Genomic DNA, 22,072 nt, shown 5'->3' on the forward strand with positions numbered 1-22,072 from the left:
TCTATGACTAGGGCTCCTAGGCATACAAATAATAAAAAGCAAGAGGAGAAACAGATCCACTCTAGACTCACACTTCCCACAATATCTACACAGGAACCCTCATATAAATACATAAGGATATCTCTCCCCCAGCCCCACGATTCAAGTGTCTCCATTCATATACTCACAGTCACAGGTCTAATACAGGCAAAACACAGGGTTTATCATGTGACATGAACGTCATCTCTTACCGATGGAACTCCTAAAAGTGGATCAAATCTTTCTTGTGAGTTCAGGGATGGGTAAGGGTCCTATTTCCATTTTCCTGATTGAGGTCTGGGGTCGGGAGGAAGGATGAGTGTCTCTCAAATTTTACTGCTTGGCATAATCTGTTTAACTTTTAAACCAACAGAATAGGCCGCCTTGTCTTTTGCCCATATTGGACATAGCAGCAGCGAAAAGAGTGCTGAACTATTCAGTGCATCTGGAGCCAATTTATGCAGTTCTTAGCTATTAGCTACAAAATCCTCTTAGGGCCAGCTCTGTTCCACCCATGCAAGATACAGCAAAGGCTGCCATGGTTGCCAGGAAAACTTAGATGTGTTTTTATTTGAGATACAACATTCTGCATTCACACTGCCTGTCCACCAAACTGTATTAGTCCCTCATTGGTGTGCACCTCCCTGCTCATTCATACCTGACTAAGCCATGCCCAGGGAGAGGTTTTCTTTCAGTTCACTGCAACACAGGCACTAGCCCTGAGCTGCAACATCCTACATTGAAGAGCTCTCCCTCTCAGGACAATAACCCCCAGAGAAACTAAACTGTCAAAGTATTTTGGAGGAAAACAGCCACTAGTGAAGGTACAATAACAAACTACTCACTGACAGTAACCGTTTCATTGATCCTGAAGCTGCAGAGCACTCGATCGACGTTCCGGGCATGTCGGAAACCATTCCCTCTGACCACGACTTGGAACGACTCTAAAGTAAAGATGAAATGGATTATTTGCCTTGCATCAGTAATAGCGGGGAGGTTAGAGCTGGTCAGACAACAGACAATTTCTTCCTGAAAGAAATTTCTAATGAAAAGTCCTCGGCCTTGTCTACACTCCAAAATTAAGTCAACCTAACTTATGTCAGCATACAGCCGCCGCAGTAGTTACATCGCTTATGCGTGTCTACACTTTGCTCCTTCTGTCAGCAGTGCATGTCCTCACTAGGAATGCTTGCATTGATTATACTGGCAGTGTGGAACATTGTGGGATGGCTCCCGAAAGCCAGTATCAATCGATGTAAGCAATGCAGTGTCTACACTGATGCTGCATCGACCTCACTACATCAATCGTGACTCTATGCCACTCGCGGAGGTGGTGTTACTAAACTGGCACAGAGAGGCAGTTACATCATCGGGAGCCAAATTTAAATGAAGACACTTCCACAGCTAGGACAATGCAAGGCAGCCTACATCAACCTTATCCTGTAATGCAGACCAGGTCTTGGTTTGAAATTTTTCAGTCTAAGGTTCTCAGTTTTCCCCTGGCAAGTTTCAAATTGATTAAAAAAAAGAAAGATTTTCCATTTTGAATTGACATTTCAAAACAATGAATTTTTTTTGTTCTGTTTCAACTTAAAACTTGAAATGAAACATTTTAAGTGGACTTGAAACAAAAATTTTCATTTCAACATCTTATGCAGGAAAAATAAAAAGTTTTCACCTGAGCTGACATTTCCCTGTGGAAAATTTGGTTTTGATGAAACCATATTTTTCAGAGGAAGGAAAACTTCCCATATGGCAAATTTTGACCATTTCCCTAGAAATCTTCCAAACTGTCCCAGTCTCCATGTGTCTGTCTCACACCCTACAATACTAGCTTGCAAGATGGACACAAATGCTTAGCTAGACTGTCTGTAGTCCTGCACCAGTTGGGAAATCTAGCATGCTTGGATGGGCATGCTAGTCACAATCACAGCCCTGGTGTTCCTCAAGGCCTTGCTGACATTCTTCCTACTGCTGGATACTACCCCATCTCTACTGGTGGGTAGCAGCAAGGGGAGTGCTAGCTTAGACATGTTAAGTACCACAGTGAGCAGAGACCTGCTTTGAGCAAGCATGGTTAGATAATGTGTGGTTAAAGCACCAGCAGACTCCTGGATTCCTGGCTACAATCTTACTTCCAGTGTTGCTGCAACTGGAGCTGAACCAACAGTAGCAATGATGGGAAAGACTGATGACAATCCTGCACACAAAGGGGATGCAACAAGGGTTACCCTTGTCCATACTCCCAGAAACCTCTTGGTGCAGTCAGGAAGTTCTGCAGCTCCATATGACCCATGGCTATGGGCAGCAAAGCTACTTTTGTAGCTGAGTGTGGCAAATGTCCAATGCTATTGTGGTGGGTCCGTGCTTTTCTTTGGTGTGGTGGGTCAGGGTTAGGGTTAGCCCTTGTCTTGGGCTCCTCAAGTTCCCTGGAGGAGGAGAGAAGGAGAGCAGGGAAGGGACCCAAGTTCACCCCCCTACTCAGGTCCCAGCCCCTTCGGCTTCACAGGTTTCTTACCCTCTTCCTCCTGGGCAGGGTTTCTCTTGGTTCTCTGTGCTGGGGGAATCCCTCTGCCCTGCTTGGGTGGGAGCTCCCTTCCCTTGGTATTCTAATCCTCTGATCAACACCAGTACACCTCCAAAGTACAGTCAGTTCTCCTTCCATCCGCCTGTCTCACTGAAGCAGAGGTTTTTTATTAGGTCTCAGGTGGGGCCTTAATTGGCTCCAGGTGCTCTAATTAACCTGTAGTAACCTTTCCTTAGTCTACAGGGAATAAGACTCTGATCATCCTGGGGTTTATATACCTCCCATCAATCACTCTCCTGCTGCCCTCTGGCCCTGCTGTATCACATGAGGTAGAGAGTAATAGAACAATCTGTGCTCTGTAACCTTTGTGTGTCACAACTGAGCAGTGCCATGTTGTATTATGACATAGAATCATAGAATATCAGGGTTGGAAGAGACCTCAGGAGGTATCTAGTCCAACCCCCTACTCAAAGAAGGACCAATTCCCAACTAAATCATCCCAGCCAGGGCTTTGTCAAGCCGGGCCTTAAAAACCTCTAAGGATGGAGAGTCCACCACCTCCCTAGGTAACCCATTCCAGTGCTTCACCACCCTCCTAGTGAAATGGTTTTTCCTAATATCTAACCTAAACCTCCCCCACTGCAACTTGAGACCAATGCTCCTTGTTCTGTCATCTGCCACCACTTAGAACAGCTGAACTCCATCCTCTTTGGAACCCTCTTTCAGATAATTGAAGGCTTCTATTAAATCCCCCCCTCACTCTTCTTTTCTGCAGACTAAATAACCCCAGTTCCCTCAGCCTCTCCTCATAAGTCATGTGCTCCAGCCCCCTAATCATTTTCATTGCCCTCTGCTGGACTCTCTCCTATTTATTCACATTCTTTCTGTAGCATGGGGCCCAAAACTGGACACAATAATCCAGGTGTGGTCTCACCAGTGCCAAATAGATGGGAATAATCACTTCCCTCGATCTGCTGGCAATGCTCCTACTAATGCAGCCCAATATGCCATTAGCATTCTTGGCAACAAGGCACACTGTTGACTCATATCCAGCTTTTTGTCCACTGTAATCTCCAGGTCCTTTTCTCCAGAACTGCCGCTTAGACATATGGTCCCCAGCCTGTAGCAGTGCATGGGATTCTTCCGTCCTAAGTGCAGGACTCTGCACTTGTCCTTGTTGAACCTCATCAGATTTCTTTTAGCCCAATCCTCCAATTTGTCTAGGTCACTCTGGACCCTATCCCTACCCTCCACCATATCTACCTCTCCCCCAGGTTAGTGTAATCTGTGAACTTGCTGAGGGTGCAATCCATTCCTTCATCCAGATCATTAATGAAGACGTTGAATAAAAATGGCCCAAGGACTAACCTTGGGGCACTCCACTTGATACCGCCTGCCAACTAGACATCGAGCCATTGACCACTACCTGTTGAGCCTGACGATCTAGCCAGCTTTCTATCCAATTTATAGTCGATTAATCCAATCCATACTTTTTTAACTTGCTGGCAAGAATACTGGGGGAGACCATATCAAAAGCTTTGCTAAAGTCAAGGTATATCACATCCACCACTTTCCCCATATCTACAGAGCCAGTTATCTCATCATAGAAGGCAATCAGGTCCCAGAACAAAAGAATCATTTTAACATAGGGACAACCCTTGGAGCCCCAAGCTGGAGAAATATCAAATCAAGAGGAGTTTTGCAGCTGAGCTGACATCTGCAGTAATAATAGAGGGAGATTGATACTCAGCTCCCAGTGACACCTTGCATGTGGCTTTATCTACACCACCACTTTTGTCGGCAAAACTTGTGTTGGACAGGGGTGTGAAAAAACACCCCTCTGACTGACATAAGATTCACTGACAAAAGCGCCGGAGTGCACAGTACTACATCAGTGGGAGACACAGCTACAGCCGCTCGCTCAGGGTGGTATAATTATGCTGGTGGGAGAGCTCTCTCACGTCGACACAGAGCAGCTATCTCATCAAAGAAGGCAACCTTACAGTGACGCAGCTGTGCCACTGCAAAGTCCATAGTGTAGACATAGCCTGTGGCTCACCTAGACAAAACATTTACAATTTTATCTCAGAGGAGATGCAGGAGCAGTCAGTGTATCATAACCCGAGCTCTGTATTAAGACTCCTATGTGCCATTTAAACTTCTTAAGCAGCAAAACCGATGCAAATTTCTGCCGATTCAAAGCTGTTCCTTGTACATTACAGAAGCCACCTTATCTAATTGCCCTGAGGGACTCCTGCACTGTAGCTGTCAGGATAGCCTATTCGCTCTGGAATCTGGGCTGTGTTCCAGGTCTCATTTTCTTATAGCCAGGAAGAAGTCAGCTGCAAACAATCCCAGCACATCTATCCAAGCAGGCTGCCTTTTAATCCCACTGTGTATTGTCCAAGCTCATTCAAGAAGAACAAAGGGAGCAGTGCTGAGCTCTGGAGGGTGGAGGATGTAAAATCGTTAGGCGCAATTATGGAAATCATATGGGATGGGATTACAAGTACAGAAGAGTACAAAAGCCTTTGTGATAAGGTATCCAGTCTGGAATTGTAATTAACAAGCCCAGCGATGACTATCACATTTCTATATTTACACAAAACCAACAAGTGTGGAAACTAACTTTTCAGAATGGGGAGTCGCTGCTGCTAACTGACCTAGGCTAGGGTGGGGGTGAGGTGTGTGGTATTGGGGAGTGTGCCTTTAAGGCCTGGGCTTCCCAGACTGAATGTCTGGGAGTGACACTGTGAAGCTCTTCTTAGGCACAAGCTGTTGGAAGCAGATACAGAATAAAGCAGAGCTCTTGCAAGCACCTTCAGTACTGCATGATCACTGAACACCACAAGATACAGCGCTCAAGCTGCAGTGTTTGGAGCCAGGGTGCCAGCGTAACAGTAATGTCTACCCTGCAGCTATAGCACATGTAGGCATATCCGAGCTAGCTTTGATAACTAGATCAAAACTAGCTCGAGTAACAACAGCAATGAAGCCAAGGCAGGATGGGCAGAGGCTCTCACATATGTTCCCAGGCAGCCGGGGCTAGTCCTTGCAGCCGTCCATTCTGTCACAGCATCACTACTATTGTTACTTGAGCTAGCTTTCATCTGACTACCTCGGGTGTGTCTCCTGATTGCAGTGTAGACATGTCCTAAATCATAATCCTCCAGGGTACCAGAGAGAGGACAAGAAGGTGTAGCCAGCCCTCCTCACAGTGACATCATTCTAATATGTACAGGGTGTGGGGATCACAGCCCGATCTAGTCTAGATCCTTTCTGGGCCCCCACCTTGCATTTCCCAGGCTTGCAGCCAAATTACAGCCACGCTCTACATAAGCACACTAGGGGGAATAGTGCCCTCTCTCACACAGACCGTGAGCTATAGCTGCCATAATTCATCCCTTTGTAATTCTCAGAGGAACTAATTCAATTAAGATGTATATAATTCTTTGCATTTTTACTAGCTGTGAGCTCAAGCCTGAAATCCTCACTCTGGGGAAAACTCCCACTGCACTTTGAACTCAATACAGGTTTTGTCTGAACCCAGACTTTAGGATTTTGGGCCCCATTTCACCCACCAAGCAATAACAACTTGCTCCTCAAATTAGCATTGCTGGCACATTGTGTTATTATTCAGTTGGTACCCAGCATGTGTTAAGAGGCACCACACTGTGCAAGATGCTCTCTTTCCAAAAAGGCATAACACTGCGGTCTTGGATGAGTAACCGCGCTCAGTAAAAAGTCCCTTGGCAGTTTTCAGGGTTAACATCACTCCCCCTGTGGCAGCTTGGCCAATTTCTAACTTGAGTCATTACATAATGTCTTCCTATATTTTCCTTCTGCTGTTTCAATTGGATACAGTATTCAGTCACATTAAGGCTGCTCCATTTGTAAATGGTTTGCCTGTGGCTAATAGATGTTACAAGCACGTTAGTGACATGATTTATAGATGTAGTGGTGTAGATAGTTCTGAGCACATAAAAGGTGTTGCAGATTATAAACCATGAATATAAGTAATTTATGGACACTATAACCATCTATTGCAATTGATGAACCAGTTAATAAATCATCTGTTAAGTATTTATTAGCCCTTCATAAACTATGTATAAATGGAATATAAAGTGAGACCTAGTACTCTTCTTCACTTCTTTCCCAAAACTTTTATACATTGTTACTATGCTCTGCCAAAGTGCCTGTTGTGTCCAGCCCAGATTCAACTGCATTTCAGTGTTGAATAGAGAGTTTCCTGTATATCATTTGAATAGCATTTTTTAAATTGCTCTGTAGTCCTTTTGGGTGACTAGTCAAAGAGGTCATTACTGATGCAGTCCAGATTTTCAGCAAGAATGCTTTAAATGGACAGAAGGGGGGGCATATAGCAAAATAATAAGCCTTAGACAAACAAACTCAGATCAACTAAGTCTCAGCATTAACTAAAACCAAAAATGACAGTAAGGATAACTGAATGCAAAAGTTATCTGCATTTTCTTTTCAGGACCTTGACTTTGCTATTAAAACATGATCATTTCTTTATTAAATACAACTTAGTATCAATTCATTGCTAGCAATGCAGATGCCCAGTCACTCCAATAGTGGGAAACTCAAGAAGGATGAATCAGACACTTCTGAACTGAAAACACAAAATAACTTATTACAACTGGCTTTCCTATTTGGGCTACAAAATTATGAAATGGACATTTTTTTTGGCAGAGTTCACCATTGACTTGTTGTGTTGCTCTGCACACTTTGGCTTTGGTCCTGGCCCCTCTATCTAGTGGACTGTTCTGCATTAAACAACTGGGATCCACTCTGCAAAATTTGCAAAATTCATGGGGAAACGCTGGATCTGGAATCATATGGAGAGTAGCTGGACAATGCTCAGAGCATCTCTCAAGCTCCAGTCTCAGGGGGTTGGATTTTGTATGCAGTGTAGTTGTAGCCATGCCGGTCCCATAATATTCAAGATACATGGCAGTGAGGCAATAACTTTTATTAGAGCAACTTCTGTTGGTAAGAGAGACAAGCTTTTGAGCTTACACAGAGTGCTTCTTCAGGTCTGGGAAACTTACTCAAAGTGTCACAGCTCGATACAAGATTGTACAGATTGGCGTTGGATTTTGCTGAACACAGAAATACTTCCCAGGGATTTTTAATCCACAAAGTAAATGGCGTAACTGTATTAGAATGAGCACTGGAAAAAGGGATCAGCACAATTCAGTGTCAGTCAAGCGTATGGTGTCTTAACTGGCCACTTACAATCATTCTCAGGGGTTCCAGCAAATTTTTGTACAACCTTGTGTTCAAGGTCCACCCCTGCTAGGGAGTTTTAGCATTCACCTTAATGGGAGCAGGGTGAGACTAACTCGGAGCGCTTTGAAAAAAATCCCACACTTGATTTATACTCTGACAATATATGATGCGAGGTTAACCTAGAGGGGTTTGCTGCTTGCCAGCGTGTACTGTTTATAGTAATGCAGATTGTAAGAAATATTCACAGTGAAATCTGAAAACCTCCAAATCTGTCTCCTCACAAAGATGATCTGATTTTGCAGTCTGGCTTTGAAATTTCACAGCATTTTTGCTTAAAGGTTAGCACTGTTTGATGAAAAATGGGCTGCTTTGAGTTAAGATCATAATTTAGATCAAACAAAGATTTGTTTTCAGAACTGAGCATGATTGTTTTTAATTTCCTTCATTTTGAGACAAAAAAAATCTTGTTTTGTGAAATTCCTCAAAAGTAGCAAAATATTTTAGAAATTAACTCCAGTTAACTCAGTTGTTCTGGGCTCCTTAGGGATCAGGGATCGATGGATAGAGACAATTGCACTGGTAAACACGGAGGACTGGTTTAAACTTACCTCCTGCACATATACTGGAAGGCTCCGCTGCAAGAATCTCTATACATGATTTCTTCAAAATCTAGAAGCCAAGAAAGAAAGAAGAAATGTGATAAAATATCTTGGAGGATATTTTATGTAGGAACTCTACCTCCTCGAGCAATGGTAGCCAGGTCAATAGAAGCATTCTTCTGTCGACCTAGCCATGTTTACACCAGGGGGTAGGTCTACATAGCTTTAGCACTAAGGGTGTGCAATTTTTCCCACCTCTGAGTGACATAGCTTTATTGATCTAACTTTTAAGTTACATTAAGGCAAAACTCTGGACTCCGAGGACTCATTGTTCTCATTTACCTTAATGCCCCTTCTCACTGAAAATGTCACCCATTTACACTGCCAGAATGGTGCAAATGAGAATCTAGCCCCCTAAGCCTACAGTCAAGGGCCTGAACTTCACTTAAAATTAGATCGACCTACCTATGTTGCTCTGAGCTGTGAAAAATTTTGCACCCTGAGCCAACCTAACCCCCTATGTAGAGGTGGATAGGTCAATGGAAGAATTCTTCTGTCATCCTAACTACCACCTCTCGGAGAGGTGGATTGACTACATTAATGGGAAAACCCCTTCTGTCTGTGCAAAAAGTGACTGCACTACACCACCATGGCTGTGCCTCTGTCATAGATGTAGTGTAGACATATCCTATGTCTAACGGCTTGTCCACATGCAGATTTGCACCAATTTAACTTAAGGTTTGTTTTTAAGCCAATGTACCTGTGGGGACTCTTATTTCAATTACAAACGGTTTTAAGCTAAACTGAAATAAGTGTGTCTACACAGGTCTACACCAGTTTAATAAAACCGATGCAAATTTGTGTGTAAACAGTCTCTGGGTATGTCTACACTACAATTAGACACCCTTAGACCACTGACCGTGGTTTGTGGGGCTGTTTAATTGTGATGTAGCTGTTGGGGTATGGGCTGCACCCCAAGTTCTGGAACCCAACCACCTTGCAGGGTCCTAGAGCCTGGGCTCCACCTCAAGCCTGAACATCTATACTGCAAATAAACAACCCTGTGAGCCTAAGTCAGCCAGCTTGGGCCAGCTGTGAGTTTTTAACTGCAGTGTAGACATCTCCCCTAAGGCCACAGGTTCAGTTTCAAGCTATGCATACCTTTGGAACATTGGGCTGAGCGTATCGCCAGCCATTCACTCAGTTGGGAGCAGTACTATTCAAATACCGTGTTAGAAATGATCCAGCTGTTCTTTGTCAATGACAGCCCTGATGCTGCACAGCCTGATACACATGCTTCACTATACGCACTATGTGTAGTTCCACAATCACATGTGTAAGTCTTTGCAGGTTTGGGGGCCTTAACAAGGAACTGGGACTGCTCAGCCCCATTCTGGAACGGGACATTGGAGAGGCAGCACGTAAGCTAGCCAGCTCTGAGAGGCCAGATAATGTTGGCCAAGCACCACAACTCAATCCAGCAGCAAAATTCTTTCCCCAACCTTAAACTGAAATATCTGTAATGAACAAACTACAGCTAATACAATAAATTATGTTAAGAAAATAGACAATCCAGGATTTCACTGTAATTAAGGCTCCATGCGTCAGAAATACCTGCTTGCCAAAAGGTGCAGATATAGTTATGGGTTTGTTTGGGGGTTGTTGTTTTTTTTGAAGGGCTTATTAGTCACTCAGAAACAGTGATGCCAAAGTCTTCTGGGATACCAGGGACCGAAGAGAACCAGGTCCTTCTGACCTGCTGACAGATTGACAGTGCATAGGGAAAAGGAGCAGCTTTGGAGGAACAAGGCCAGTCAGATGGAACTGCAAGGGAGAAACGAAAAGAGAAAGAGAGAGAAGCAGCAGTTACACAGTCGAGAGCACAATCAACAAGCAAAAGAAGGCTCTGAAAGCAGAATCAGAGAAAGGACACTCAAGATTAGAGGTGGGTAGGTGTTGTAATATGCTGCCTGCCAGATACCACATGGGTGCTGTCTAGCCATTCCTAAAACCAGATTTTGGTACTAGTTTACTCCACAAGTGGCCTCATTGACCATTCATGCAGGGGAGGTACTAGTCAACGTAATATAGCTGGTTGACATTTTTCAAAGGAAAAAAAATATTCTTTTCATTGACAAATGGCTCTGTTTCAAAAATGGAAACTTTTCACACACTTTTGTCTATTCTTCTTAAGTTTTGCCTTTTTTCAGTGGAACCCCAAACCAAAAATCTTTTGGTTTTCAATTTTTCCTTTCCCTACACCCCCTTTTCAGCAGTAAAATGGAAACATGGAGGACGAAGGGAAAAGGTGAAAAAGGAAGGGCGGGGGGAAAACAAACCTTATAGCTTGATAAACACTTTCGCAACAAAGTTCAAATAAAAAACAATACAATTAATTCCTTTTCAAACCAGCCTTATTTCTGTATTATTTTGTACTCTGTAGTACAAAAATAATTGTATTTTTCCACCTCTGAGCTGACCTTTAGGACTTAATAGAATACCTATGATAATATTTGTTTGCATTTATTTAGATTTTAAAATAATAAAAAGACAAGGATCCATGACTCTAAGTATCCTAACATCATTAATAAACACAATGAAGTCCCAGCAGCATTAAGTAATCATTCCAACAGTCCTCACGTTTCATCATTATGAGAAGCAATAGTATCAAAGGACTTCACATATAAGCAAGATATGCCCTAGTAGGCTTTATGAGGTCTGCTGCTTTCCTCCCTTCAAGGGTGGTGGAAGGCTCTTGCTTGCATTGCATGTACACTGCTGGAGGGATTAGGTAACCTGGCTCAAACAAGCCAATGAAATAGAGTGTGACAGCGTTCCGTCCGTTCCCAAGCAGAAGACCTAGTATAAATCACTCCTACAGTGTGCTCAGTACAACTGACCTAGTGCTGAATCCTACTCAAGACAAATCTAGCCTCGTGTTTGATTGGCAAACCCCGTCTCTCCAGTCCTGGCTCATTCAGTAATGCCTGGCTGCGTGGTCTTTGGGCCAGGGGAAAAAAAGGCAAGAATGCTTTAAATGGACAGAAAGGGGGGGAGGAGGGGCGCTTAAATTCCATTGACTTCAATGGCATGTGCTTAGAGAGAAACACATGCTTAAGTGCTCTCCAGAACAAGGAATCTTAGGCTCAACTGTCTCCATTTCCTCATGTATTCGCAGGGGATAATAAGCATGTCCCTACCTCACAGGGGTTAATTAGTTAATGTTTGTAAAGAACTTTGAAAATGTAAATATTGTATAATGGGTTCTCACGGAAGATTGATACTTAAGCACTTTTCATATCACAGGGTAGAATGACCCTTTAAGACAGGCAGGCTTAGCCCTACCTGTGACTAACCCACAGCCTCCCAGGTGAGGGGTCTGAGGCCAGGGATCAGGTGATAGCAGGGCTGGTGCAAGGATGTTTCATGCCCTAGGTGAAACTTCCACCTTGCACCCTCCCCTCCCTGCGCACCCCGCCCTGAGGTGCCCCCCCGTGGCAGCTCCCCCCTCCACCCTGAGGTGCCCCCCACCCCAGCTCACCCCTGCTCCGTGCACGAGCACCCTGAGCACGCCGTGGCTGCTTCACTTCTCCTGCCTTCCAGGCTTGCAGCACCAATCAGCTTAGGAGCCGCAAGCCTGGGAGGCGGGAGAAGTGAAGCGGCCCTGGCGTGCTCGGGGAGGAGGCTGGGAAGGGGTGAGCTGGGGCGGGGAGTTCCCCTGCGTGCCACCCCCCCCCCCCACTTGCTGCAAGCGGCCCTCCCCGCGCTCCCTTGCCCCAGCTCCCTCCACCTAAATGCCAGTGGTGACCGGGGCGGCTGAAGATCCGGCCCCCACGGTCCCTGCCGAAGAAAATGGCGCCCCCCAAATGTCAGCACCCTAGGCGACCGCCTAGGTCACCTAAATGGTTGCACCGGCCCTGGGTGATAGCCTGTAGGTCACCTGGTCCTTAGATCAAGGCCAACAAACAGCTCAGTTGGGAGGGAGATCTGCAGGAGACCCTGGGTCAGGGGAAAAGGAACTTGTTGACTTGCATTGGACTGTTTTGTTTTGAGGAATAAACCCATCGCTGAAGAGAGGGATTGAAACTCAAATAAAGCTCCCAACAGCATCTGATGCACTGGCTGGTGAGTTGGCCCACCAGTTTATACCTAGGCTTCTTCGGCACAGCAGCTGGAGGACGTTTTCTGTTAACAGGGGTTTTATTGAATTTAGGTTTTTTAATGAACAAACAGGATGTGGAAGTTTAGAGGCGGGGTACTGCATATGTCCGTTAGTGTGAATGACCTGTAGTCTGAGTCTAGGTACTGATTACCCAAGATCTGGTGAATCATTGCAAAACAATGTCTGTTGCCAATTACAAAACAGTAATTTAATTCTATTTATACAATACTTCCTTTCCAGCATCGCTAGCATTTGGTACATCAAAAAACAACATGCTTCAGAGATGATTTGGGGGAAGAGGGAAGAAGTGTGAGATGTGACCACACATCATGTTGAAAAGCAATTGTAAACATTAAACATGTCATAATGCACAATATACACACTTGGTCCAAATTTTCAAAATGGATTCTAAACAATGCGAACCCTGTGTTGCAAACTAGGTAACTGTCTCTCACTATCCTTATGTATGCATACTCATGTGACTTGTAAATGTTGGTGGACACACAAGAAATATTTGCATACATAGTTTTAGAGGCCCATATGAAAAGCTGGCCACAAAAGCACATGATGATCTCAAGAAGAAATAATGGGGCATCTTAGATTTGGCAAAGGACAAACAATTTGGTTCTTCAGATGCACATGCGAGATTCTCACTGAACTCAGTGGATTCTGGGATAAGATTTGTCCTTTGGGTATATCCATTTTCCTATAGGAGTTCAGATATCTGTGTAACATACAGCACTTGGAGAGTTTAATTTTCCATCTTAAAACTTTCTATGGCAAATGTATATGCAACACTGACAGAACAAATTTAAGAGCTGAGATATGAAGAGATTGGGAATGCAGTAGAGACCAATAAATCCTGTGTGGGTATAAAGCTGAAATGTAATGAACAAGCAAGGTATTAAGTTAAAGAGGAGAAATAAATTATGCAAGGGTACCAATCAATAGGAATATAGATGATAATATAATTCTGCCTCTAGTTCTTTTTTTCACAGCTGCCTTCTTAACCTCACATACATAATTTGTATAGTCATATATGGTTAGTATCTTGTTTTCATTTTTTGTTTTCGAGATACAATCCTTTCCATGTCTGAAATGAGTTTTCAGCTGCAGAAAACTGCAAGGACCTGGGAGCATTCCTGCTTCTGAGTCATAGCTGTGTTACTAAATTGTTTAGGTTACAGGCTATAAGGGAGATGACAAAGGTATCCTATCCTAACTTTCATGATGTTCTATATTTCACAGCCTGGAGCACTCTTTATACCAGACAAAGAAGTCCTGAGCAGTTGATGAATTTGAGCTTCAGGTTTTCACTCTAGGTCTTGCTCCATTTGCTTTAAATTGACAAGTTACGATCTGCAGAAATTCCCATGGAAACCACAGTAACAACAACAAAAAAAACCTATAAAATACTTTGTTCCTCTGAATTGTTGTCCAGCTCACAGGGACCAGGTGTCTGCCTTATTTTCCTTACTCCTTAAAAAGGAAGCTATGCATATCTTCCTCCACACTGAGGAGGGGGTGATTTTTATAAGCTTACACTGTACAGTTTTCTGTGCTGCGCAAGACCATACAATTGTCGGTTTACACTCCAGAGGGGGAGTGTACTTAAGTGCTGAGTCTTCCCAGGCAGAGCTGATTTCAGTGTCTGTGTCTTTCTGCAGCTGGGTGTGTCCCTACCTGTGTGTGCGCTGGAGGAGGCTTGAGGGCCTGGCTCAGCAGGACAATGGAAGGGAGCCCCGACTGGTGAAACAGACGAGCTCAGTGGTACCCCGGTACATCAGGTGGCACTTCAGAGTGGGGGGTAAGCTGTCACAGCAGTTAAAGGTGGTTCACGCAATATTACCGGCCCAAAGCTTCGCCTGAGATTTGAACAAACCCAGAAACCCACTTCTGGGGTTTGAAAATAAGAAATTCTGATGCATTTCCCCACCCCCTCAGCCCCATAGTTTTTCATTTGTCTCTCTCTGTTGCTCAGAAGTGGTCCTGAACCAGTGCCCATGCGCAGTGATAGGTGTCACTGCCAGGCTGCCAGAGGTGCACCCTTTCAGCCATGAGCAAAGCCAAATTTCAGCCCACCGCGGGTGCCTTGTTTGCTTGCTTTGCACTGAAGTGTTCTGTTCCGCAAAGGAAAAGCCTTTATGTTCTACACTGCGATAAGAACCCAAAGCTAGTCTTCAAACTACCTGTCCTCTCACTGCTTTGTATTCGTGTTACAATTCCTTCAGCTTGAACCTTTCCAGGTTCTGACATTCTTTTGCTGCTAATTCCCTACTCCACAGTCCATGTTGCTGCTGTTCTGGTGATGCCCCCGTTAAAAGTGATGAATAATCAGGGCATTCAGTGTATTTGGAAGCATTTGTGGCACATTCTGGCTATACAGTAGGAATCACCAGAAAGCATAATCACCTGTCAGGGAATTTCCCATGTTTTTTCAGACAGACCATCATTGTCTGTTCACAATCCCACCACAAACTTACTGCAGCAGTTATGCTTTCTGGTGTAGCTGGTAAATGGAGCAGCACTTAACTGAATTAGCTCTGAATTAGGCACCCAAGACTGAAATCTTATGTTTTATCATATACAGCCACAGAGAGAATGTCAGAAAGCCACCTCTGGATTTCATTAAAGATAGCTGCAAAGAGAATGCCAGGCTGAGAACCAAGATTTTAAAAAGACAGACAACACCTGATCATTCCAGAGAAAATTTGGGGAAAGCAGCTCCACATTTGCAAAATGTCAGGAAAATGAGTAATATGGGATCATATTCCTTCAGCAAGAGAAAGAGCTGGGGGAAACAGAGCTTGTCTTGGAAAGAATCGTTTTTGCTTGATACCATGTGGTCAGGATAGCATGTAACTATTGGAAAAAAACAGAAATCCTAGATCCCTTGTATGAAGCTAACTTTTCTTGCTCTGGGTTTTATCAACAACAAAAAAACATACCAAATGGCCAGTACATAGACACACATTTAAAAGGATTCCCCATCCGGCACCATAGTCCTGGGCAACTCAATCCAGTTAGAATAGCTATGGAAGTGTTGCAAGTGAGCAAAGGAAACTAAAAAAATCCCCAAATAGATCCTTTCCTAGAGAACATTTGGAATATTTTACACTTTTTTTTTCTTTTTAATTAATGGTCCAGACAGTCCCTTGTGTGCTGCTTTCCCTGCTCTGCCCAGGGAGGCTTTGGAAATGCATTGAGTCAGACAGGATTACTCAGAATTAAATGAAATTTAATGTGGATAAATGTAAAGTAACGCACATTGGAAAAAATAACCCCAACTATACATACAATATGATGGGGGTTAATTTAGCTACAACTAATCAGGAAAGAGATCTTGGAGTCATCGTGGATAGTTCTCTGAAGACGTCCATGCAGTGTGCAGTGGCAGTCAAAAAAGCAAACGATGTTAGGAATCATTCAAAAAGGGATAAAGAATAAGACGGAGAATGTCTTATTGCCCTTATATAAATCCATGGTACGCCCACATCTTGAGTACTGTGTACAGATGTGGTCTCCTCATCTCAAAAAAGATATACTGGCATTAGCAAAGGTTCAGAGAAGGGCAACTAAAATGATTAGTAGTTTGGAGAGGGTCTCATATGAGGGGAGATTAAAGAGGCTAGGACTTTTCAGCTTGGAAAAGAGGAGACTAAAGGGGGATATGATAGAGGTATATAAAATCATGAGTGGTGTGGATAAAGTGAATAAGGAAAAGTTATTTACTTGTTCCCATAATATAAGAACTGGGGCCACCAAATGAAATTAATGGGCAGCAGGTTTAAAACACATAAAAGGAAGTTCTTCTTCACACAGCGCACAGTCAACCTGTGGAACTCCTTGCCTGAGGAGGTTGTGAAGGCTAGGACTATAACATGGTTTAAAAGAGAACTAGATAAATTCATGGAGGTTAAGTCCATTAATGGCTATTAGCCAGGATGGGTAAGGAATGGTGTCCCTATCCTCTGTTTGTCAAAGGGTGGAGATGGATGGCAGGAGAGAGAGATCACTTATGTAACCACTGGAGTCAGAGATGGAAGGTCCCTACAGGTCCCAATCCTATTCCCATTGAAATTAATGAGAATATTTGCATGAGTGAAGCAAGCATAGCTGGGATGTGTACATTAGTTCTGGGACCTGTATGCTAGTCCAGGGTTTGCATTACCATTTTCTACAGCTCTCTTTGGATTCTGATACTGCTCCCAGGGAAGCACATGGCAAAACTCCTATTGATCAGGACGGGGGCTGTTGATCCTAGAGTGTCACCACCTCCAAGAGGAGGTTAGTTTGGTTTTTGGCTTAGTGCTGGTGGCCTGTGATATACAGAAGGTCAGACTAGAAGATCTGGTGGTCCCATCTGGCCTTAAACTCTATAATTCTATGAATTCTCTGTCTGCTTCCTATTGCTGAAGCCGACACATGGGAAACCCAGGCAACTGAACAACTCTAGAGGAGAAATGTAGCCAAGCAGAGAAATGTCCTGTTTCCAAGGAGGCCCAACCCATGAACCTCTGAGTGAGAATGGCTGCCTTTTTAGGACTTCAGGCAAGCTAGGAAAATCCATCTCCTATTTCCCCATCATCTTCATGCTCTGCTTTCTTTAGTGAAGAGGAGAAATACCACAGAGAACCAAAACTCAGAGCAGCGGAGTATATCTGCCAACAAAGGAAGGACACAACAAGCAGCAGGAAAAAAAGCAGAATGGGGCCCCTCTTTGTTTCAGGAAGCTGTGTGTTTCAATGGTTAGGCCAGGGGCCTGGGATCCTGGATTCTACTCACAGCTCTGCCACTGACTCACTGTGTGACCTCTCACTGCCTCAGTTTCCCCCATGTGTAAAATGGGAATACCAGCACTTGCTGTACTTACAACTTCTCACAGGAATGAGTAATTCTTGTAATGGATGAGAGACTAAAGGTGGGCAAAATGTTTTGATGTTTGAAATTTCAGTTACTTTGTTTCTGGGGATTCAGAGGGAAGGAAAAATCAGGAAAAATGTTCATGATTCCTTCCCCCACATACACACACACCTTTTTTTTTTAAACCATATCAGATGAGAAAGTACCAGATACTTCCAACGTGGTAATACTAGAATCAGATTTGTCCTCCAGCTAAAGCAGAGACAGCTTTAAAAAGCAATACAATAGCGATGACCTGTCACTTAGAGTATGATAGACAGGTTCCCCCAGCCACCGCACACATGCATACACGTCCACACACATACAGCCAAAATTAATACTCACAGAATCTATGATCCCCTGCAGGGCTTCAAAGCCGTCATTCACTGGGAAGACATGATCCTTGCTGTCAGCGATTCGAGCCAGCTGACAGAACAGCAAAAAATAGAAAAGCCAACAATGGTATAAATTAGCCAGCCATCAGCAAATTAAAAGGAGTTCTTCAAATGCATCCACTTGCAAATAAAAATCAATACTCAATGGAGTGTGAATTGCTAGTACGCTGTAACTCTTTAGAAATTAGCTAACAGTAATACCATGGGCCTGGTTTATTTTAAGGGACCTGTGCTGGGAGTCAGAGAAGGTTTCCTGAAGTTGGCAGGTGAGAAGCAGAGGCCACATGCCCAAGGGTGAATGATCACAGAGCCAGCAGCAATAGGAAAGTGGGTAGGTAGCAGGAGGCGGTGGGTCTGTGTGAGGAGCGGGGGAAACAAAGCACAGGTGGCAGATGAGCATTTTGTGGTCCCCTTTGGCTGGAGAGAGACAGACCAGGAATGCCACACTGGAGGAGGTGAAAGACAAGTTTATTCGCCTTTGGTGTGCTAGGGGTTAAGGAGAATGGTGAGCCCAGCTCAGGAATAAGGAGCTCTCCATGAAGCAGCTGGAGCAGAATCAAGTTTTATTGCTGCGACGGTGACATTTGTTTTAATAATTCTCTCAAATAGCAGAAGTAACATTGCCCAACTGCCTGGGGCTCAGCCTCCCCTGTGGCATTGCAAATTGGAGGCAGAGAACTAGCCTCACCCTTATCTCTAAGCCCTGCAAGCCTTTCCCCCTCCCCCCCCGGCATCCCTGTCGATCAGTTCTATGTATAATCAGAATTAAAATAAACATTTATAGACAACTCTTAAAACAAACACGCACACCCTCCAGGTTTGTGCCCATAGGGAACATCCCAGGCTATTGGCTCCCCTCTACTATGAAGCAAGGTAATTAAGTTGCTTAGGGATCATAAACCAAGATATAGCAGTTACAGTCAATGGGTGGATTTATAGCTTCCTGAATTCATTCTCTATGGTCTTTCTGGCGGAAGCTTCTGGGGCTTCGAACAACAGTGGGGCTTTATCACTGAACTCGAGTTAACCTCTCCAATGCCTTGATGACTTCAGGCTGTGCCCGTCTCGATGGCTGGTGCTCTCTCCTCCCTCTGCATAAGGCTTGTCTATATTGGAGATTTTTGCACCCATGGTAAATGCACCAGTGCAAACCTCTAATATAGATGTGCTTCACCAGTGTAAAAAAGTGTCATGTACCACTGCAGGTCTACCCTGGTTACAAACCAGGGAAAGCTGCGAGCTGTCTGCATGAGGGGTCTGCCGTGGGGCAGTTACCATGGAACAACTGCACTGTAGACAAGACCGTAGAGAGGGAATCTAATTTCTCACCACCTCCACAAATACTCTTATTTTCTTGCCTCATCTTACATTAGGGATGGGATCTGAACCACAACCCTGCCCCCAAACACAACCACAACCACATTTTGAAGTTCGGATCCCAATCTTCATTGCAGACCAGGCCCATCTCTGGATCTTGCTGGCTGTTTGTAGAGCTGTGCAATACTCAGTGATTTTGGTTCACAGGAGTTAGTAGAAAGCTTTTCTTTGTGTTTCCTTTGGGCAGGGGTGACATGGGGTTTATGCTGCCTTGAGGGGAACCTCATTTGAGGTTCAAATGAAATGCCGAAGACTCAGACTTGAAACCAGTAATAACCAGCGAGTTTTTCCTTGCCTACATCAAAACAATGAAACCCCCACTTGTCCCGCATGAACTCAATCCTGGCCCCACATTCATTGGAAACCATCAGGCTCTTCACTGTACCTTCCAACAAGCTTAGCCCGGGTCTGTAGCTAAATCCACGATGAGATGAGTTTGATAAGTTTCTCTTTCTTCATTAACGAGACTCATTTTTATTATTCAGGGGAGAAAGAGCACTGGGTATTTTGGGCTGGGGACTATGGCAAGTCCTAAAGGAAGCAGAACTCTAGAAAGATTTATAATAATTAGGGGGAGTCTAATTATTGTGAACTGACAGCATATAGTCCACCTTTGCCAGAATTCCAAACAAAAATGGAAAGAATGACTCATTTACCTGTGTTTCATTGAAATCTTTCACCCCAACACAGTACACGGTGGCTCCCAAGTCACGAGATCGATTAGCCTGGAACCAGAATGCAAATCTTTTAAATAAACAGGTACATGTTACAGCTGCAGATTTTGGCACATTTGTAATTGTATTGTTAATATCTCCGTCTTGCTGTCATTCTGTGAGTGGAACTCTCCTCAAATTCAAGGACATGGGGCATGATAAGGGATAAAATTAAAAGTCTTCTCTCAGATCTGGATAGCAGATCTTGACTTTAACATTCTGCTCTCCTGCAGATGCAGAGGTTTGTCTATTCCTATAGTAGCTACTTGCATGGTAAACAAAAACATTTATCCATTCTTTTACCCAACAAATCCAATTTCTAGCCATTCCAACTTAACATTTGCCCACTGAAAGTGTGCAGTATAAAACAAATGAAACAGATTCAGCCCTCAAAGTTTATATAATTGCTAAGGCCAGTGGAAGCCCTGAAAAAAATAGTATGTATTGCTCCTGGGATCCATGATAACCATGGTATCTCCTCATACTTAGTGTAGGAGGCATTTCAGTACAATAGCTATTGCAGAGCTATAGCACTTAGTTATTTACAATATCATTAAAAGGGGAGGTGGAGAATTTGCACAAAAAAATCTTCTCTTTTCAATTTTCTTTTTAAACCATTTACTTATAAGTATTTTGGTATTCAAAGTCCATTAGGAAAACTTCTCTTGCAAGGTCTTGTTACTGAATTGGTGACTTTCAGGGCCAGCTCTTCAAAAGAGCGCAGGGCCAGATTTTCAAGTATGGAGCACCAAAAATTGGGGTCAAATTTTCCAAAAGAGCCCAGCAGCTCCCACCGTGACACTTACAGACATATTTTCAGAAGCGATCAACACTCAAAGTGCTTTTTAAAAACTTGAGCAGAAATCTTGTGGTCTGAAAGCCTTGCAGAAATCTTGCTTCTATTAGTTAGTATTTATCCCTACAAACACATGCATCCTTAGCATACATCTCTTGTTTTGGCAGAAATGACAGAAACTCTGGTAGTGCTGTCCCAAGAGCATGGACCATAAGGGTATGTCTACACTGCAATCACAGGGTACATGTAGGTATATCCAGGCTAGCTTTAATGTAGCTAGTTCAGATACCATTAGCAGATAAGCTATAGCATCACAGACTTTGACGCGAGCTGTACAAGCCCACCCAGAACACTGGGTAATTACTCATATGGCTAGCCCATACTGCTACAGCTTCTCTTCTCCAGTACAAACGCTAGTTAGATTAAACCCCTGTGATTGCATTATAGCCAGGCCTTGAATCTCTTACCTCTCGCTCAGCGTAAAAGAAGAGGTCTTCGTGGAGTTCACCATCCGTCAGTGCAATGATGACACTAGCAGTTCTGTAGCCTACATAAATTAAACAAAAAATCTTTCACAAAAAGAGCCCATAGGACTAAATCGGTGCACCAAAAACCTAGCCAGTGAGCCGGTAATGGGATGATAAGGTCAGAAGTGATATATTCCAAACTTTATATCTTTCACCTCTCTTTAACAGCCTACATTGACAAGGCCCCAAGTTTCAATGGAAATTTTTGACCACTTTTAATAAAGCACCTGTCTACTGCGCCAGCCCTCCAGGATTGGCCTGGAGTCTCCCAGACTTGGCATTGATCTCCTGGTGACTATTGAAAACAATCTGGAAGATTTTAGTAGGATATTTTAAGAAAATGACATTATATCATGTTGGGGGGAAAAAATCTCCCAGAATAGCTTCAGTCAGAGCTGGCAACCCTCCTACTGTATCTATCAGACTTCTGGGCATTTATATTGTGATCCTCCAAAAGATGTCTGAATCACTCTAAACTGAGAGCCTAGTAAACAAATATTTTAATATTTCAAACAGATTTGACTGATTGCACAGCAGCCATTTACAAATTTCTTGAAAACATTTCCAGTTATTTCCTGCCTTTATGCATGCTATCTATCCATTCTCTAAACCAACAGAGATTTTCAGTTTATTGTTAGGTCTTCTAAGGCTGAATTGGAATCTAATGAGACTTTGGTAGGAAAATTATTAAAAAGCTTAATTCCTCTTCATCCTTTCAACCATATATACTGACAATGGAGTTGTAACAAGAAGACTGTAATCTTCTTTTATAATATCGATTGTAGCCCAGGCTTGTATGGGCT

At 43.6% G+C, this 22,072-nt stretch overlaps 2 protein-coding genes across 6 annotated transcripts in view; one reads left to right on the top strand and one right to left on the bottom strand.

The window, feature by feature from the left end:
- ANTXR1 (ANTXR cell adhesion molecule 1) overlaps nucleotides 1-22,072 on the bottom strand; it is a 193,416-nt gene that overhangs the window by 145,258 nt on the left and 26,086 nt on the right. For 4 of the 5 annotated variants that reach the window (XR_005595222.1, XM_039527926.1, XM_039527929.1 and 1 more), the window contains exons 6-10: nucleotides 21,210-21,289; nucleotides 19,890-19,958; nucleotides 17,807-17,887; nucleotides 8,407-8,467; nucleotides 864-962 (exon numbers count right to left, since the gene is read on the bottom strand). Coding sequence is in view for 4 of the 5 variants with exons in the window: in XM_039527926.1 (XP_039383860.1) it covers nucleotides 864-962; nucleotides 8,407-8,467; nucleotides 17,807-17,887; nucleotides 19,890-19,958; nucleotides 21,210-21,289 (390 nt within the window). In the remaining variant the exon portion in view is untranslated. The remainder of the gene's footprint in view (nucleotides 1-863; nucleotides 963-8,406; nucleotides 8,468-17,806; nucleotides 17,888-19,889; nucleotides 19,959-21,209; nucleotides 21,290-22,072) is intronic. The other variant, XM_039527927.1, reaches the window with a different exon arrangement.
- Nucleotides 1-22,072, top strand: part of GKN2 (gastrokine 2) — a 129,762-nt gene that overhangs the window by 13,247 nt on the left and 94,443 nt on the right. The window lies entirely within an intron of this gene.

This window comes from Mauremys reevesii, linkage group 2 (assembly GCF_016161935.1).
Source record: "Mauremys reevesii isolate NIE-2019 linkage group 2, ASM1616193v1, whole genome shotgun sequence".
Taxonomy (NCBI): domain Eukaryota; kingdom Metazoa; phylum Chordata; order Testudines; family Geoemydidae; genus Mauremys; species Mauremys reevesii.